The sequence below is a fragment of the Seriola aureovittata genome, chromosome 12, assembly GCF_021018895.1.
Source record: "Seriola aureovittata isolate HTS-2021-v1 ecotype China chromosome 12, ASM2101889v1, whole genome shotgun sequence".
In the NCBI taxonomy this organism is placed as follows: domain Eukaryota; kingdom Metazoa; phylum Chordata; class Actinopteri; order Carangiformes; family Carangidae; genus Seriola; species Seriola aureovittata.
The window spans coordinates 14,939,815-14,957,128 of NC_079375.1; the positions used below are offsets into that span (position 1 = coordinate 14,939,815).

The 17,314-nt window shown below is 40.5% G+C and overlaps 3 protein-coding genes across 3 annotated transcripts; all 3 read left to right on the plus strand.

Annotated features, from left to right (window-relative positions):
• The first annotated feature begins 649 nt into the window (after positions 1-649).
• LOC130179281 (transcriptional repressor CTCF-like) lies at positions 650-4,260 on the plus strand. Its single transcript, XM_056392175.1, has 5 exons — positions 650-1,094; positions 1,831-1,882; positions 2,004-2,112; positions 2,208-2,457; positions 2,637-4,260. The coding sequence occupies exons 1-5, from the start codon at positions 798-800 to the stop codon at positions 4,002-4,004; spliced, it is 2,076 nt and encodes a 691-aa protein (XP_056248150.1). The 5' UTR covers positions 650-797; the 3' UTR covers positions 4,005-4,260.
• Positions 4,261-4,886: 626 nt separating this feature from the next.
• LOC130179282 (uncharacterized) lies at positions 4,887-9,692 on the plus strand. Its single transcript, XM_056392176.1, has 5 exons — positions 4,887-6,099; positions 6,657-6,756; positions 6,850-6,952; positions 7,047-7,296; positions 7,647-9,692. Exons 1-5 carry the CDS (start codon positions 5,803-5,805, stop codon positions 8,964-8,966), a joined length of 2,070 nt encoding a protein of 689 aa, XP_056248151.1. The 5' UTR covers positions 4,887-5,802; the 3' UTR covers positions 8,967-9,692.
• A 771-nt stretch (positions 9,693-10,463) lies between these two features.
• On the plus strand, positions 10,464-15,054 carry LOC130179520 (zinc finger protein 236-like). Its single transcript, XM_056392552.1, has 5 exons — positions 10,464-11,164; positions 12,324-12,423; positions 12,577-12,643; positions 12,744-12,978; positions 13,106-15,054. Exons 1-5 carry the CDS (start codon positions 10,880-10,882, stop codon positions 14,498-14,500), a joined length of 2,082 nt encoding a protein of 693 aa, XP_056248527.1. The 5' UTR covers positions 10,464-10,879; the 3' UTR covers positions 14,501-15,054.
• The last annotated feature ends 2,260 nt before the right edge of the window (positions 15,055-17,314 follow it).

Sequence of the window (17,314 nt, forward strand, 5' to 3'; positions counted from 1 at the left end):
TCGTTTTCTGTAAATGGAAAAGACATTAAAAGCCACGAGTGTAGGTTACTAATAAGTAAAATACAAATCCCTCCATGTGGAAATTTTGTGTGGAATTCTCATTTTTCTAATATTCAATGACAAAAAACAAAAAAACAAACAAACAAAAAAACCTCTTACATCTAAGGATTTGTAGATGTCAGCAACAAATGTGGTTTTGTTCAAAGGTGGAGGACACAATAAGAAAATGTATTTTATGAAAGCAAATTTACATTGATATTCTGGAGAAAATTTGAGGAATATTTTACCAATCAAACAAACAAAATTATTTCGTGAGCTAACGACACCATTATGGAAACAACAACCAACCTATTAGTCTTATTAAGTACATTTCATATTGTCAATTGTGTATTAAAAAAAAAAAAAATCTAACCCATCTACAGTATGCCTAATTACTAATTCTAAAATTATAACGAGTCTGTTAAACAGGAGTTCGAGATTTAATGTACAATAACTTTTTTAAAATTACATTTATTTATTTATTTTGTTTATATCTGTCTTAATGATAGATAGATTGAGAATAACCGAGTAACATACACCAACCGGTGTAGGCCTTGTAACAAAACGCGCGAACTCGTCCACACAGCCACGCCCATTCGACCGCCACGGCTGCCGTAGCAACAACGACGGGCTGAAATAGCCTGGTGCTGTGGCTGAGGTTGGAAAGCAGCTGGTCCCGTCCATATTCCGATCTTAATAAACATTTATAACGCGGTCCGACCACTTAAAGAGCTGGAGGGACAAAACTTAAATCCGGGATGTGCTCCGTTGTCGGATGTGAGTCGTCGCGTCGCAGTGCGCAACGGTTCAAGTTACCGGAGGATCCAGAGAAGAGACTGGAGTGGGTTCAGTTTCTCGCCACAGCCAATAAGCAGCGTTTCAAAGAATCGTCCTGGACTGATATCACTATTTGTAGTGAACATTTTAAAGATGACTGTTTTGTGTATCTGGCTCCCACTGGCTCGGTCCAGCTAACACCTAGTGCTGTCCCATCACTGTGTCTCCAGCCGGAGTCAGACGAGCCTGAGCTAAATGTTGGGAGCCCAAAATGTGTGGTGAGTCTGCTGTGATGGCTCCAACTCTGAAACGGATACAATAGTTTTCCCTTCACACTTATACAACATATCACAGCATAGTACTACATAGCACTGACACATACTACATACAGGACAGAGTTCATTCAGTTTGAGTCAAAACTGTTTTTATTTTTTTCAGCTGTAGTTAGTTGTTAATTAAATACAGACATACATGAAATTAAAACATGAGTATTAAGATTGCTACGTTTGGTAAACGTACAATAATTTAGCTTTCTCCCATATCTATATGTAAGTAGTTAGGTGTTAGGTGCGGGTCAAAAGAAGTTCTTAATTTTTCCTCTAAAATTCGAAAATAAATAAGAGAAATGTGCAAGTATTAGCCGTGTTTATTGTGAGTGTTTCCATACTGTAAGTCTTTATATTCTTATTACCTAAACACTTCAGACACATTAGTAATAACGTTAAGTGTTACAGTTGGTATCAAACGTACAACAGGAAGCCCTGAATCACACTAATAAGCATGTTACAAACCTATTAATAGAACATATGCTCAATATGAAAGAGGAACAGGGCTACATTTTTTCATAAGCAAATTTACACATTAATGGGGCCATTAACCAATCAGTTGGGAAGTATGCACACTGTGCGGTCGGTGCTCACATAAAGCTTCCATATATTTCTATGAAAATAAATGGTACTGTAACTGTTTTACTGTTGTTCACCTGTGACCTTGTACTTTTGTTACTTTGTGTAGGAGCTTGTAGAAACCCAAGAAGTTGCTTCTCAGTGTTATCAGCTTAAAACAGGTGATAATCCAACTTTCTTTTCTGAATCAGGACTGGCTTCAACTGGTTAAAAAAATATGTGTTATTTCAGATGAAATACAGTGAATCATTTTCTGATATGTTCTTTGTATTTAATTTGCAGCTGCTCAAGCAGGCCCTGTCCCTAGAGGTGTTTCATGTTCAACTGATATTACAGATACCTTTCTTCAGATGCAACCAAAAAATGTGAATATTGATATGATCAGAGAAAAGTAAGTTTTCTTTCATTTGTGCTTAACATTTTTGCTTTCTTTGCCTACTATTTACATCAATTTGGTGATTTAATTAAAAATAAATGACTTTTCAGAGCTGCACTTCCTCAGACGAAGGGGAAGTATGTTGTAAATGAAAAAGGCCTGCTCCAGCTGTTGAGCACCAAGTGCCCTTTGTGTGGTTCTAAAGTAAAGGTGAAGAAAATTATCCATGGCATACTCATCGTCTTGAACCAACAGTGCCTTCAGTGTGAGTACAGAAACCAGTGGAAAAGCCAGGTCAATGCCAGTGTCCCATCAGCTGAAGATCAACACCAGACAGGAGGCACGGAAGTAACTCCAGAGGTAGGACATCAGTAGTCAGATATACTGCACCATATCCAAACACACTGCTTTAGAGGTTGATTTACTTGTTGATAGCACTGTGCATCCAAGCTTTTTTTTTCATTCAGTTGGATTTTTTTGGATTTTATAAACTGTTATATTTTTTTCCCCCATACCCATTCTGTGTCATTGTATCACAGGCAGCGGCAACAGATGACTCGGGTGTCCCTGAGATTGTCGCTGTTATTGATGAGGAGAGTGATCCCATGAATGAAACAGAGGAATCAAGTGATCAGGGGGACATGGATTCAGATGATGATTGGAAGCCAGTGAGGGATTTGTTGCCGTCTAAAGTGCTTCATAATGAATCTGATGAGGAAACAGAAGATGACGAAGTAGAGGAAAATGACATTTATCCTCCACTTGCCCCCAAACACAGTCAGCTCTGCACAGAGTGTGGGAGGTTTTACAGTAAACGGTGGCCACACACATGTGAGCACAAAGTAAAGCCCTATTCCTGCAATATCTGTGGCAAGAGATGTGTTAGTGAGGTTGCTCTAAATTCCCACAGCAGAGTCCACAATGAAAACTATGAACATCCTTGCAAATACTGCAACATTACATTCAAAACAAAGGTGGATAAAATCACTCATGAGCAGATCCACCTAACTCAAGGAAAGCCCTATAAATGTCCTGACTGCTCAGAGACATTTGCCACAAATAAGGAACGCAGAACCCACCTGGAGGATCACAGAGGCCCCAAGCAGTTAAAATGTCACATCTGTGGGATTGAATTCCTCTGGCCACTTTCTCTTCAGAGACACTTAGCTGTGCACACAGGTGTGAAGCCGTACAAGTGTTCGGTGTGCCAGCGTGGCTTCAACCAGGCGGGTCACCTCAAATCTCACATGCGTCTGCACACAGGGGAGAGGCCTTTCAAGTGTCAGCACTGTGACAAACGCTTCAATCACAATGTGAGCTTGAAGAGTCATGTCCAGCGTTACCACGCATCTGGGTGTGAACAGAAGAGAGAAAAGATAAATGAAAGGGCAAGTGACACTGGTGATGCTCAGGGTGATGGGAACAAACAAAGTGTTGACTCAGAGCTTGACAATGTAGAGGAAGAACAGGATGCAGAAGAGGAGGAGAAGGAGAGAAAATATAGAACTAAAAAGAATAGGAGAAGCACAGGCAGACCCATTGGAAGGCCTAAGAGCTATGCAGCAGACAACCTGGTTCTGGCAATTCAACTGGAAGGTCCGGATTCAAACACTAAGACTCGTAAACTGCAGGCGAAGAAGTTAAAGAGAGCACAATACAGTGAAGAAGAAAGTGAGGATGAGCCGACCGACAGTGACATGACCATCTTTGATTCAACGGAGGAGGAAGGGGAGGAAAGCAAAAATGTGCTAAAGAACACAGCAAAATCAAGGGGAAGACCAAAACATTCTGACAGTGACTCGGATTTTAACCCAAAAGACTCAAAGAAAAAGAGGCACAGCAGCCAGAACAGTGGTAAGAGCTCAGGGAAGCGCAGGCGGAGACCAAGAAAAAATCTAGTGGTGTGAAGATTCTTAAAATGAACAGTCTAGTAATTAATTGGGTTTCTAGAGTGTGCGTTCAACTAGACTTCCTAGAAAATGACATACCATGACAGATAGAACATGTTCACTTAGGCCAGGGTCTTCATTAAATGTCATTGCCTTTTACTGTTTAGTAAAGATCAGAAGCTGATGCTTTGATTTCAAAATGCTTTTGAATCTTGTTCACTTTTGTGTGCACCATGGGATCAGACTGGATAAAAGTAAACAGGACTGATGTGAAGTGCCTGTGTTCCTTTCTGCTGTGAATTCCCAGTGCTTTATCCTTCATAATACCGGTTGGCTGATGCGTAAACTGACTGAAAGATGGTCACGTGCTGCTAGCTGGAGAGGTAAATGTAGTTCCTCTGTACATCTAAAAGGTCGTCTTTTGGGACGATAAGTGTGTGAGCAATTTATCTTCAGAAGGGTTGGGTGTGGGTTTTAACATTTTTTTTGTGGCAGCAAGGCTGTAAAATGTTTCAGCTACTTTTGTAGTTACAAGCAGTTACATAAATAGCCACAAAGCCATGCAGCTGTTAGAATAATATAATACATTACTTAATTGGTAATTATATAGCCCAAAGCTTAAAAGGGGTGGTTGGTGCATTTTCTGTGTTGGGGTATGCGTGGCATTTTTGCCATATGCTTTTCGTTTAATTTACTCACGCTTCAAGGTATCTGTCTCTGAGATTTCTGTCCAATACGACAGATGCGAATTGAATTTAGTTTGTGGTGTTCACACACTTGTCCAAATAAGTTATGTTAAGAGTAACATAAATTTCCAGCCACAGTGCCTCTCTACCCTGGATCCACAGTTTTTATGTTGCATGTCAAGTTCTAAGCATCCTCACTTTGCTTTTAGTGCCTAAAACTTCTGCACTGTGATATATTGTTGTTAGATAGACACAGGGAAGTAGCTGTGTTAAGTTATTAGGTATTTATTATTTTATCCATTAACGTAGTGACACACTAACAAAAGAGGAGTATATCAGCATGACAGATATTTATTTTTCAGGGTATTTTGCAGGGTACCTGCACATGTGGGATAGAGCCATATAAATATAAATATGATGCATATAATGGATGTTCCATGTGGAAAAGAGGATGGTAAAGCACTAATCAAAAAAAACATCAGAACTTTGGCAGAAAAAGTGGAATTCAGACAGAAAAGGCGGAACATACTATAGACTAGTATCCTTAAAAGACAGAAGAAGTAGAGGAGAGGAGGTGGTTTTATTTAGATTAAGGTTTGATCAAAAGGGGTTTAAATAAGATACTGTTTCTATTGGGGAAAGTAAATTCACAAGTATGTGAACATTGTAGTATCACTGAAAATGCTGAATATGTAATAATTCCCTGTGTCGAATACAGTGTAACGAAGAAAGGTTGAGAGGTTCTGAAGAATAGGACTTGGAAGGGATATAATTCTTGGTTAACACCGGACTATATAACAGAATACACTTTTTTCATTTCATTATTGTAATACAAAATAGATCCTGTTCTACATACTCCCGTGCGGTGGGTTGCGCTATGTACCTAAAATTAAAAACGCGAAGAAGAGGAAGCAGCAGCAGCAGCAGCAGCAGCAGTAGTAGTAGTAGAGGAAGAACACCAACAACAACAAACCACGCGAACCTCGCCATGTAACCCCGTGGACAACCACTACCCGCCATCGTCGTAGCAGAAATGGCTCCTGACTATTGATACTAGGAAGGGGAACACATACTCCAGTCCCCGTAAACGTCGACAGTAACGCGGTCTGACCACCTAAAGTGCAGGAGGGATGTGCTCCGTCGTCGGATGTGATTCGTCGCGTCGCAGTGCGCAACGATTCAAGTTACCTGAGGACCCAGAGAGGAGACTGGAGTGGGTTCAGTTTCTCTTCGAAGTCAATGGACAACGACTTAAAGAATCGTGCTGGACTGATATCACCATTTGTAGTGAACACTTCACAGGTGACTGTTTTAGAAACCTGGGCGCGACTGGCACGGCCCAGCTGAAGCACGGTGTTGTCCCATCACTGTGTATCAAGTCTGAGCCAGACGAACTTGAGTCGGATCCGGAGAGCCCAAAATATGAGGTGAGTCTTCTTTTACCGGTGAAACCTGCAGCACTGTGTCCACAGAAAGACGCGCTTCGCATCCCTTCAGACCTGCTACAAACTCGTGCGGTTGACAGTATATTTTCTTAATGGTTTGTTTGTTTTTCTGAATAAATCGGAGTTCATTCTCACTAGAGTGTAACACTCAAATGTGCTTTCACTTGATGTTATTTGCTGACAAATGGCGCAACTATTAGTAATTAAGCCAGAGACACAGCAGTTATATAATTGTCAAGTCGATTTAATGTTTTTCAGTTTTGCAAGTAGACTTGTTGAATGGTTAGATATTTATAAGATTATCTATTAAAGTAATAACACACTGACAAACCAGGGTTATATCAGAATGATAATTTAATTGGCAATTTATGTTTAATTTATTTTTCAAGAGTTTTGCCCCCCCCCCTTTCCAGTATTAAAGAGAGAAATAAAAAATCGCAGGTATCTCAGGTGTATAGATATTTTCATACTTCCATATCACTAATTTATCCAACCAGAAACACCCATGTAGACTGACATGCTGATGTTACTTTGTCTAGGAGCCTGTGGGAACCCCACAAGTTGATTCTCATTGTGAACAACTTAAAGCATGTGATAGTCCATCTTCCTATTCTGAAGGATCAGGACTGGCATCAGTGGGTAAGAAACCTTAAATTGTGATGTGTTGAAAAATGAATTGGGAATGTGCTCAATATTTTCATGCGAGTTATAAATGTTAAATATAATTTTCAGCTGTCCCAGTAAGTCCAGTGCCGAGCGATACTTCAGATGTTTTCATGTCTGATCATGGTCACATTCTGCAAAAGATTGTGAATATTGATATGATCAGAGAAAAGTAAGTAAGACTAACTCAAACTTATATTTTGATTACACCATGTTAGCTTTTTAAACCTGGATCTCAAATAATTTCAATTATATTTCGTTTTCAGAGCTGCACTTCTTCAGATGAAGGGGAAGTATGTTGTGAATGAAAAACGCTTGCTCCAGCTGTTGAGCACCAAGTGCCCTTTGTGTGGTTCTAAAGTAAAGGTGCAGAAAATTATCCATGGCATACTCATCGTCTTGAACCAACAGTGCCTTCAGTGTGAGTACAGAAACCAGTGGAAAAGCCAGGTCAATGCCACTGTCCCACCAGCTGTATATCAAGACCCGACAGGAGGCACAGAAGTAACTCCGGAGGTAGGACATCAGTAGTCAGATATACTGCACCATATCCAAACACACTGCTTTAGAGACTCATTTACTTTTTGTGGTACCGTGCATCCAAGAAAGCTTTAAAATGAAAGATATACAAAATCTACAATTTCCAATATTTTGTCTGTATATTCATTTAAAACATTTTTTTGAATTCTAAATATACTTGCAGTTATTTTCCATGCTGGTTGTTATAGAATAAATAGTTAAATGTCTGCACCCATTGCACCTCCTTGTTTGTTTGGCTGTGATATTCAAAACACCAACTGTGCTCTACAGATCTTAAAAAGGTTCAATTTTACCCATACCTATTCTTGCCACTGTTTTTCTCACAGACAGCGTCTGAGGAGAGTGATCCCATGAATGAAACAGAGGAATCAAGTGATCAGGGGGACATGGATTCAGATGACGATTGGAAGCCAAGAGGGGATTTGTTGCCAAGTGGAGTGCTACATAATGAATCTGATGAGGAAACTGACGATGAAGATGATGAAGTAGATGAAAATGACATTTATCCTCCACTCGCCCCCAAACACAGTCAGCTCTGCACAGAGTGTGGGAGGTTTTACAGTAAACGGTGGCCTCACACATGTGAGCACAAAGTAAAGCCCTATTCCTGCAATATCTGTGGCAAGAGATGTGTTAGTGAGGTTGCTCTAAATTCCCACAGCAGAGTCCACAATGAAAACTATGAGCATCCTTGCAAATACTGCAACATTACATTCAAAACAAAGGTGGATAAAATCACTCACCAGCAGATCCACCTAACTCAAGGAAAGCCCTATAAATGTCCTGACTGCTCAGAGACATTTGCCACAAATAAGGAACGCAGAACCCACCTGGAGGATCACAGAGGCCCCCAGGAATTAAAATGTCACATCTGTGGGATTGAATTCAACCGTTTACTTTCTATTCGGAGACACTTAATTGTCCACACAGGACTGAAGCCGTACAAGTGTTCGGTGTGCCAGCGTGGCTTCAACCAGGCGGGTCACCTCAAATCTCACATGCGTCTGCACACAGGGGAGAGGCCTTTCAAGTGTCAGCACTGTGACAAACGCTTCAATCACAATGTGAGCTTGAAGAGTCATGTCCAGCGTTACCACGCATCTGGGTGTGAACAGAAGAAGGGTAAAATAAACAAAACTGTAAGTGACACTGGTGATGCTCAAGGGGATGGGAACAAGAGAGGTGCGGACTCGGAACTCGACAATGTAGAGGGAGAAGAGGATGCAGAAGAGGAGGTGCCTAGACCTAAAAGGAATAGGAGAAGCACAGGTAGGCCCATAGGAAGGCCTAAGAGAAATGCAGCAGGCAACTTTGTTCTGGCAGGAGAAATGCAAGACCCGGGTTCAAACACTAAGACTAGAAAATCAAAGCAACAGAGGTTAAGGAGAACACAATGCAATGATGAAGAAAGTGAGGACGATCCGTCCGAAAGCGACATGTCCTTTGACTCAAAAGAAGAGGAAGAGGAGAAGACTGAGAAAGTAACAAACAACAAAAGCAAATCAAGAAAAAAGCCAAACAATTCTGACAGTGATATCGATTTTGACGCTGAACACGCAAAGAGAAAGAGGTACAGCAGCCGGAACAGTGGCAAAAGCTCAAGGAAGCGCAGGGGAAGACCAAGAAAAGTAGTTGAAGACACTTAGAGAGACATTGGGCATTTGTGAAGAGGAATACAGTTGAGTGACATACACACCTTTTTACCATGATAAACTGGAACCATTAAGTATTATGAGAAACTAAACATGTTCCGTAGGGCTTGGGTCTCTTAAAATTCCTTTGCTTTTGCACTGTTAAGAGATATCATCATTTTACTTTACTTTTGTATCCCGTCAACTGATCAGACTGGGTACAAGTAGATTAAACTAGGCAGATTTGAACTGCCGTTGTTCTTTTGTGTTGTATATTTTCTATTCTTTTACTTCCATAATACGGGCACACACTGTATATGAATGTGTTAATTTTTGGAAGGAGCCACATCTCCTAGCGCCAAGAGTTCACTTGTACTGTACGCCTACAGTACCCTTCAGTATCTTTGTCTTCTGTGAAGGTACAATATGTGCAATTTTCAGAAGGATTGGTGTGTATTTTAACAATTTTGGGGAAACGGGTGCTGAATGTTACAACTGTTTTTGTAGTTCAGAGACAACAAGTTAACTGCAGTAACACTACAGCCAATACAGCGCTTTGAATGGAATGACGTGGTCCCCACTGTCAGTTTCTACATTATTCTGAATAGTTTAAAGGTGGATAATTTGAATTCACACAACTAATTCCTTTTGTACGCAAATACTTATTCCTTATTCCATAATGTGAAACATAAGGTGTCCAATATGATGTTCGACTTCCACAATAAACTTTTGAAAACTGAAGTGAATTTTGAATATTACCATATCCTAGATAAATGGCAACAGCCAGGCTATACAGTTAGTTTGGATTTTGTTTGTCCATGTTTCTTGATATCTCAGATTTCCATCTCAATATGAGTGAAAGGAAAGCTAGATTGATTTTCATTCAAATCCACTTTATTGAGATGGATGTTAAAAGATGTGTTCACCTTTTTCCAAGGCTGGTTGTAAACAATTAGGTGCTGAAACAGTTTCTGCTTGCTGTAGTCATTCCTCCTGTTCACACTAGCCACTAAGAAATCCCTTCCCATTGTGATTCCAGTGTAAGTAATAGGGGCCATCTCCCTCCTGTGCAAAAAAATTATTTAAACCAACTGTTACTTATTCAGTTAATTTGAGCAACCCAGGGTGCAGGATCCTCCTATTAGTTTCAGATTAACTTTTTAATACATTTTTTAATGGAAGGAGGACTGTGGATTGTCCCCTGTCACGTGCATTGAAAGCATTAGGGAGGAGTCTTTTAGTGGACAAAAAACGAAACCTGTTTAAATGTTCATATGGGATCTTCCCTATTTTTTTAGGGCAGACTTTAGAAACTGAACCTATCGTTTAGTGTGTGTAAAGGTGTAAAAGCTCAACAGACCCACCTGCTGGTGTCCTCTTCGACCTGCATGTCAATACTGTATCAGTGAATACCAGTACATCTGCGTTAAGGCAAAAGCCAGTTTATTACAGCGCTACACTTGTTTGGCGTCTCACATTATCAAGTTAATAGACGATTTATTACATATCAATGAGTGACGTAATGCTTTTACAATCATTGTACTGGGCTTTATGTTTCCTGAGGAGTTTTGAGTTTGTCTGTTAAAAGTGCTTTAGCTTTCAGAGTCTTCGTTGTTTAAAGATGGCGTACCTCGACAACCCGTGTAAAAGGTATGAGGAATCTTCTGTGTAAGTAATAACACCAAAACACAACAATCTCGTGTAAATTCCATGTATTTAATCAAAAGCCGGGATGCGCCTGACACCAAACCACGCGAACCCGGCCAAAGAGCCCCGCCCATCCCGTTACCACGACAGCCACCAGCAAAGATGGCTAGCTGCTAGCTTGTTACAGCTGCTGCCGACCCTGCAGTCTGGCCTCCCGCCCTGTTACACTTCAACACTGTCCAACCACCTTTAAACCTGGAGGGACAAAACTTAAATCCGCGATGTGCTCCGTCGTCGGATGTGATTCGTCGCGTCGCAGTGCGCAACGGTTCAAGTTACCGGAGGACCCAGAGAGTAGACTGGAGTGGGTTCAGTTTATCTTCGAAGTCAATGGACAACGACTTAAAGAATCGTCCTGGACTGATATCACCATTTGTAGTGAACACTTCACAGATGACTGTTTTGACCTGGCTGCGACTGGCACGGTCCAGCTAAAGCCCAGTGCAGCCCCATCACTGTGTATCAAGTCAGAGCCAGACGAACCTCTGGAGAGCCCACAATCTGTGGTGAGTCTGCTGTGACAGCTGTGGTACCATCTGCTCCTCATCCCCCTTCCTGCCTCCTCAACACATCAGAGGATCACACACTCTACCTGTCAAACAAATCCAACTTTTCCAGCTGAATGGTTGGAGTTGTGAGCAGCACGCTGTTTATTTACAAAAGATGTTTTCAGTGGCTGTTAATCTCAGTGAATAAGTATCTAATCAAGTGATCAATCATAAAGACAAGTCAGTGCCAGAGTCCCGGTTTTCATTGTCAAGGTGTTTATCACATTGTACAGTGACATACTAACAAGTTTCAATGTAGTCAAATACATGAGTTTCTGAGATCTTTATCCCACCCCACTGAGACACATCTGAGGCACGTTGAGAGTCATAGGCTATAATAACAACTATTTGTGTATTCACAATTAATCTTGTAAATGTAATGTATAACATAAACACAATGAAATCAATACTGGAGCTTCAACAATTAGTCGATCCCCAACTGTTTTGATAATCGATTAATCATTTAGTTTTATGGCTCCATTTTCTCAAATATAAGAATTTGCTGCTTTTGTCTACACTATAGCAAATCTAATATTGTTGGGTTTTGGAGTGTTGGTCAGACAAAACCTTGTGCTCTTGGAAATTGTGATTCTGACACTTTGTAGGAGCAGGATTACACGATTATTCCAGAAAATAATTGGCAGATTAATCAATATTGAAAATAACTAAAATAATCAGCATCCCTTCACTTCCTTTCATACAACATAAAGCCTGCATGAAGTAAATCTTGTTCACATATTTTAATAGTCATAAACTGACTCATAGTGCATGTCCACATTTTGTGTGTCCTTCCGTGATCCTCCTGCTTGGTCTGACAGGTGCTTAATGGCCAATTGACTTCTCCCTGTAGTGCTGCTGAGGTCACACACAGTATGATGAACATGTTCTATATCACTCGTGCCTGGTCTGTGAGACCATGTCATCCCACTGCACACATTTACAGATTAATGAGACCATTCACAGTGCAGTTGTTCACTACGCTCATTGTTCAGTCACTGCACACACACACACAGCTGTCATATATACTCATGGTACTTTAATGTGCTGTGGATGGAAACATCAATCAGAGACATTTATGGTGCAGTTAAGTGTTTTTTTTTTTGGTGCTTTTGTGCAGGAGCCTGTGGAAACCACTGAAGTCGCTTGTCAGTGTGATGACCTTGACACTTACAACAGTCCAGCTGCCTACTCTGAAAAGTCGAAACATACTTTAACAGGTAAGAAACGTTTCATACTGTGTTGTAATAGGATATTAAGTGGTTACTTAATTTGTTAAACAGTTTCTTTACATGTGGATGCGGAACTTTATTTTGTGGGTTTCCAAGCAAGTCCGGTGCTGCCTCAAGTGTCGTGTTCACCTGGTGTTTCAGATGCTGTCACCATTGGACATGGCCAAAATGTACAAAAAGTTATGAATACGGATTTGAACAAGGAAAAGTAAGTTACACTTTTACACAACATTTGTTCTTACATTGAAAAATCAGGTTAGCTTTTTAAACATGGAGCTCACAAGAGTTCATTTTTAATTGTATTTTAGAGCTGCACTTCTGCAGATGGAAGGAAAGCACATTGTGAATGAAAGCTGCCTGCTCCAGCTGTTTCGCCGCAAATGCCCGTCGTGTGGCTGCAAGCTTCGGATGGAGAAGGTCACCTGTGGGGTACTGATCATCTTGAACCAACAGTGTCTTCAGTGTGAGTACAGAAACCAGTGGAAAAGCCAGGTCAATGCCAGTGTCCCAACAGCTGAAGAAGTAACTCCAGAGACCCAAAAAGTAGGTGTATTTGATTACTCATATGAAATAAACAGTTCATTTAGAAAAGAGATTTTCAGACAAGTTTGACACTGTGCTTTTGTTTGGAAAAACAATTACCATAATTCAACTTGTTTATCTTTCACAGGAATTGCCAACAGATGACAACCCCTGCAGTGCAGTCTCCTCTGAGGTCGTTACTCTCAGTGATGAAGACAGCGATCCCTCAGATGATGGAGAGGACGGTGATGAAGGTGGGGTGAGTACAGACGGGGAGTGGAATCCAACGGAGGAGATTTTGCTGGCTGAGGAGCTCAGAAAGGAATCTGAGGAGGAAACCGAAGATGAAGGCGAAGAGGAAGACGATTTTGATTCCCCGGGTGGCCTCAAGATTAACGAGCTCTGCACAGAGTGTGGAAGCTTTTTCAATACTCTGAAGCCTCACACATGTGAGCACAAAATTAAGCCCTATTCCTGCAATATTTGTGGCAAAAGATGCGTCACTGAGACGTCTCTAAAAACTCATAGCAAAATCCATGATGAAACGTATGATCATCCCTGCAAATACTGCCACGTTACCTTCAAGACAAGGGTGGACAAACTTAAACATGAGCAGATCCATCAGGATAGCAAAGATCCCTATAAATGCCCCGACTGTCCAGAGACATTTGCCACAAGTAAAGCGCGCAGCATCCACCTGTCAAACCACAGAGTGCCAAAGGAGTTCAAATGTGGAGTGTGTGGGATTGAGTTTAAGGATGTACATCATCTTCGGAGACATTCCGTTGTTCACACGGGACTGAAGCCGTACAAGTGTTCGGTGTGCCAGCGTGGCTTCAACCAGACGAGCCATCTCAAATCTCACATGCGTCTGCACACAGGGGAAAGGCCTTATAAGTGTCAGCACTGTGACAAATGCTTCAATCACAACGTGAGCTTGAAGAGTCATGTCCAGCGTTACCACGCATCCAATTCTGGGCGTGAACATAAGAAGGGTAAGATCAATGAAAGAGCAAGCCACACTGGTGATGCTGAGGACAGTGAGAGTAAGAGAGGAACAGACTCAGAGTTTGACAATATAGAGGAAGAACAAGACACAGAAGAGGAGGTGCAGAAGGAGAGAATAGATTTGCCAAAAAGTAGAAAGAGGAGCACAGGCCGACCCAGAGGAAGGCCTAAGAGAGATAGAGCGGGCGACTTGCTTCTGTCAGGGCAAAATAAAAACAGGCGCTCAAAGACTAAGACTTCAAAATCAAAGGTGCAGAAGTCCAAGACAACTGGTTCCAGCGATGAGGAGGGTGAGGGCGAGCGGTCGGACAGCAGCATATCATTTGACTCGGAAGAGGAGGAAGTATCAGAAGAAGAAGAGGAGAAGCAGACAGCGAAGAAGAGCAGAGGGAGATCTAGAGGAAGACCAAAAAACGACAGTGACTCTGATTTTCACCCAGAAGAGGACACAAAGAAAAAGAGGTACAGCAGTGACAACAGTGGTGAGAGGTCAGGGAAGCGCAGGGGGAGAGCAAGAAAGAAAGTAATGGTCTGACATTTCTTACAATTGACAGAGAAGAAAAAAAAAACTGGTGTGAGCAGCTGTGATAAGAAAGGAGCAATAATGATTGGATGGCCACACAGAACTGGAACCTTGGAACAGTTAGGAATATGAGAAACAAAAATACACAGAAGAGGGCCTTTCCAAATTTCATACATTTTTAGTGTTATGAGATCATATTTACACTTATTTACGCAGTTTATACAAAAAGCCCTTAATTCATTATGTCTTATGAAAATACGTTCAGTCTTTTAAGAAGTGCTAAGAAAGTCAATGATTGTTCAAAGTCAATGTGAAGCTAATGGAAGGAGTTATTTAGCTTGTCTTGGTGGCTTCCATCAACGACTGGGTGCATTGTAAGACAGTGAATGTCAGTGTAAGGTGAGATAACTGCGAATTCCCTTTGGAAAATCTTGGTTAAATAATCACCAAATGTTGGAAAGAAGGATATTGCTGCTGGAAAATATGTATGTATCTATTCATGTGCAGTTTTGTAATAATAATGATGTCAGTTTCAAGCAAAAAATACATTTATACTCTTAAAAGTCCAGGCACTGTAGTATAGTCTTTTTTTATATCTGTCACTCTTTTAGTCACTATGAAGCTGCATAATTATGTTGTGTGTCTTGTGTGTAAGGAAAGGAAAAGCATTCAGATAGAAAATCATTTGTTAAATGTTTTGTTTCATAATTCGATACTTCATAATTTTGATTGTTGGCTAGTAAATCAGACTCAGTCTATCTTAACGTTCTTGCCTTTGAACTGACGCAAGTGGTGCGTTTGATATTTCCACCTGATGTCTTCATAAAAATGTCAGTTCTCCTCCTCAGCCTGAGCTTCAGTGAAAACCTATGTGGCCTGTGAAAGAACTTTTTTAAGAAATGCAGTGGTTTTGCACGCTTTAGCTCAATAGGTACAAATTGATATAATTTACATTATGACTGAATTTTCCAAAGTATTTGGATTGATCTGCTGTCTTTCATGAATCCACTGGCTTCACTTCACATCAGTATGTTACCAAAATCAACTTACAGAGACTCCAAAGCAGTTGTATATGCAGCAGGTTATCCGTCACAGTGAAGTAAAGTAGGCCGTTGTGCTGTCATGATCTGAAAATAACACATTTTCGAGGAGGGACTGTTTTGAAACTCACCCTCTTGGACAGTTTGAGGACAATCTGACATTTGAGTGTTCATATTGTGATGTTGAACAGCAATGCAAGCAAATGCCCAAACTCACGGTATGCTTTTATGATGTCAGTGCTTGATCACAGTTTGTCTTCTGGATTTGATTTACCTGACAACAGAGGTCACCTTTGTTTTTTTTGACAGATCAAACCTCAGAGCTTCCCTGAATGCACCATTGAGGATGGCTCAGGGAGGGAATATTAAAACACAAGTGAATAAGAAAGTTGGAGGGTTCTTGTTTTTTGAATCACCTCTCCCAAGTCTCTGCTAGTTTACTGCCATACTATACAGACACTAACTAGAAAATAGTTGCAACTAATATTAAATATATACAGTTTGGAGGTAACGGCATAAAAATGGCAAAATATAGGATGTGGGCCTTCAAAGGTTTTCTGATTTTTTTTACATAAAAAATAAAATATAAATGTGTGTGCCTGCCATTTTGAGTGTCATTTTTACCATATCCATTAGCTCATAGAGTTATGTAAAAAACAAGCAAACAACAAAATTAAGTTATTCGCATTTTTACTTAAATAATTAAATCAGACAGAATAGTCTGGCCAACTTCAGGAGAGATGTTGTGCGTCTAGTATCTTGCCAAAGGAATAACAACGACCGAACAGTTTTCTCTACCTTGCAGTTTTTGGATTTAAACGTGCAGTGGGTGTATCTGGTTTCAGAGTTCCCACTTTGATCTAAACCCCTGAATGACTCACTGCCTGCTTACATGTTTATCCTCTCTTGCTCTCTGCCAGTGCTTAAGCTCGCTTCAAGGCCCATCAAGTTTTTCTGAGAGTTGGAGAAACTTCTTCGGCTTTGCTTTCTGGCAAAGAGTCAGCCTGTTGCTGGCTGAGCTCACGGCTGCTTAGTAGATTAGACACACTGGTGGTTGGCAGATCTACATAAGGCCTAACTTTGTCTGGAAAACAGAAATGAAAGGAACTTCTTTGACTTTTAATGAGCTACAAACCCTGTCACTTATGGGATGTACTGATGTATGAGTGTACTGACATGTGAGGGCATGAGAAGCTCTCAATCAAATACTTGATGTTTGGAGTTTGTCTGGAGTACTAGCTTTCAACAGTACATTTGTAAAATCCACCGTTCAGCTGCATTAGCTTTTGATAATTTGTAGTCCAGATTTTGTCACATAGGCAAAAATTTGAGGAACAGTTAAACAGAATTAGTTTAACAAGACTTTAATTGTTCGATACATTTGTCTGATTGCACTTTGACTCATGAGATTTTCCAACAAAAAAGTCTGAAATTAAACTCAGAGACTAACTCATACAAAGGAATCTGGTACAGCGTGTGTAATAGATTTGTCCTCCAAGTTATATATTTTACTCAGGTCCAGTGATCTGTTTAGAATGATTTTTATGAATCAGCTAACTTTGCACAGTGCGACTAAATAAGAGAGGGACACAGTCAGGCTTTTTAAGTCAGCACACTCAGTCAAGAACTTCGTGATGGACATAATATCTTGGTGATGACCAATTTTTAAAAGGATTAAGGAATACTAGTGCTGGAATGGAAAAAATGAAAACAAATTCAGTAAAATATCTGCTGTAGGTATTTAATTAAGATGAAATTCAGACTGATGAGAACAGAAAACATCTGT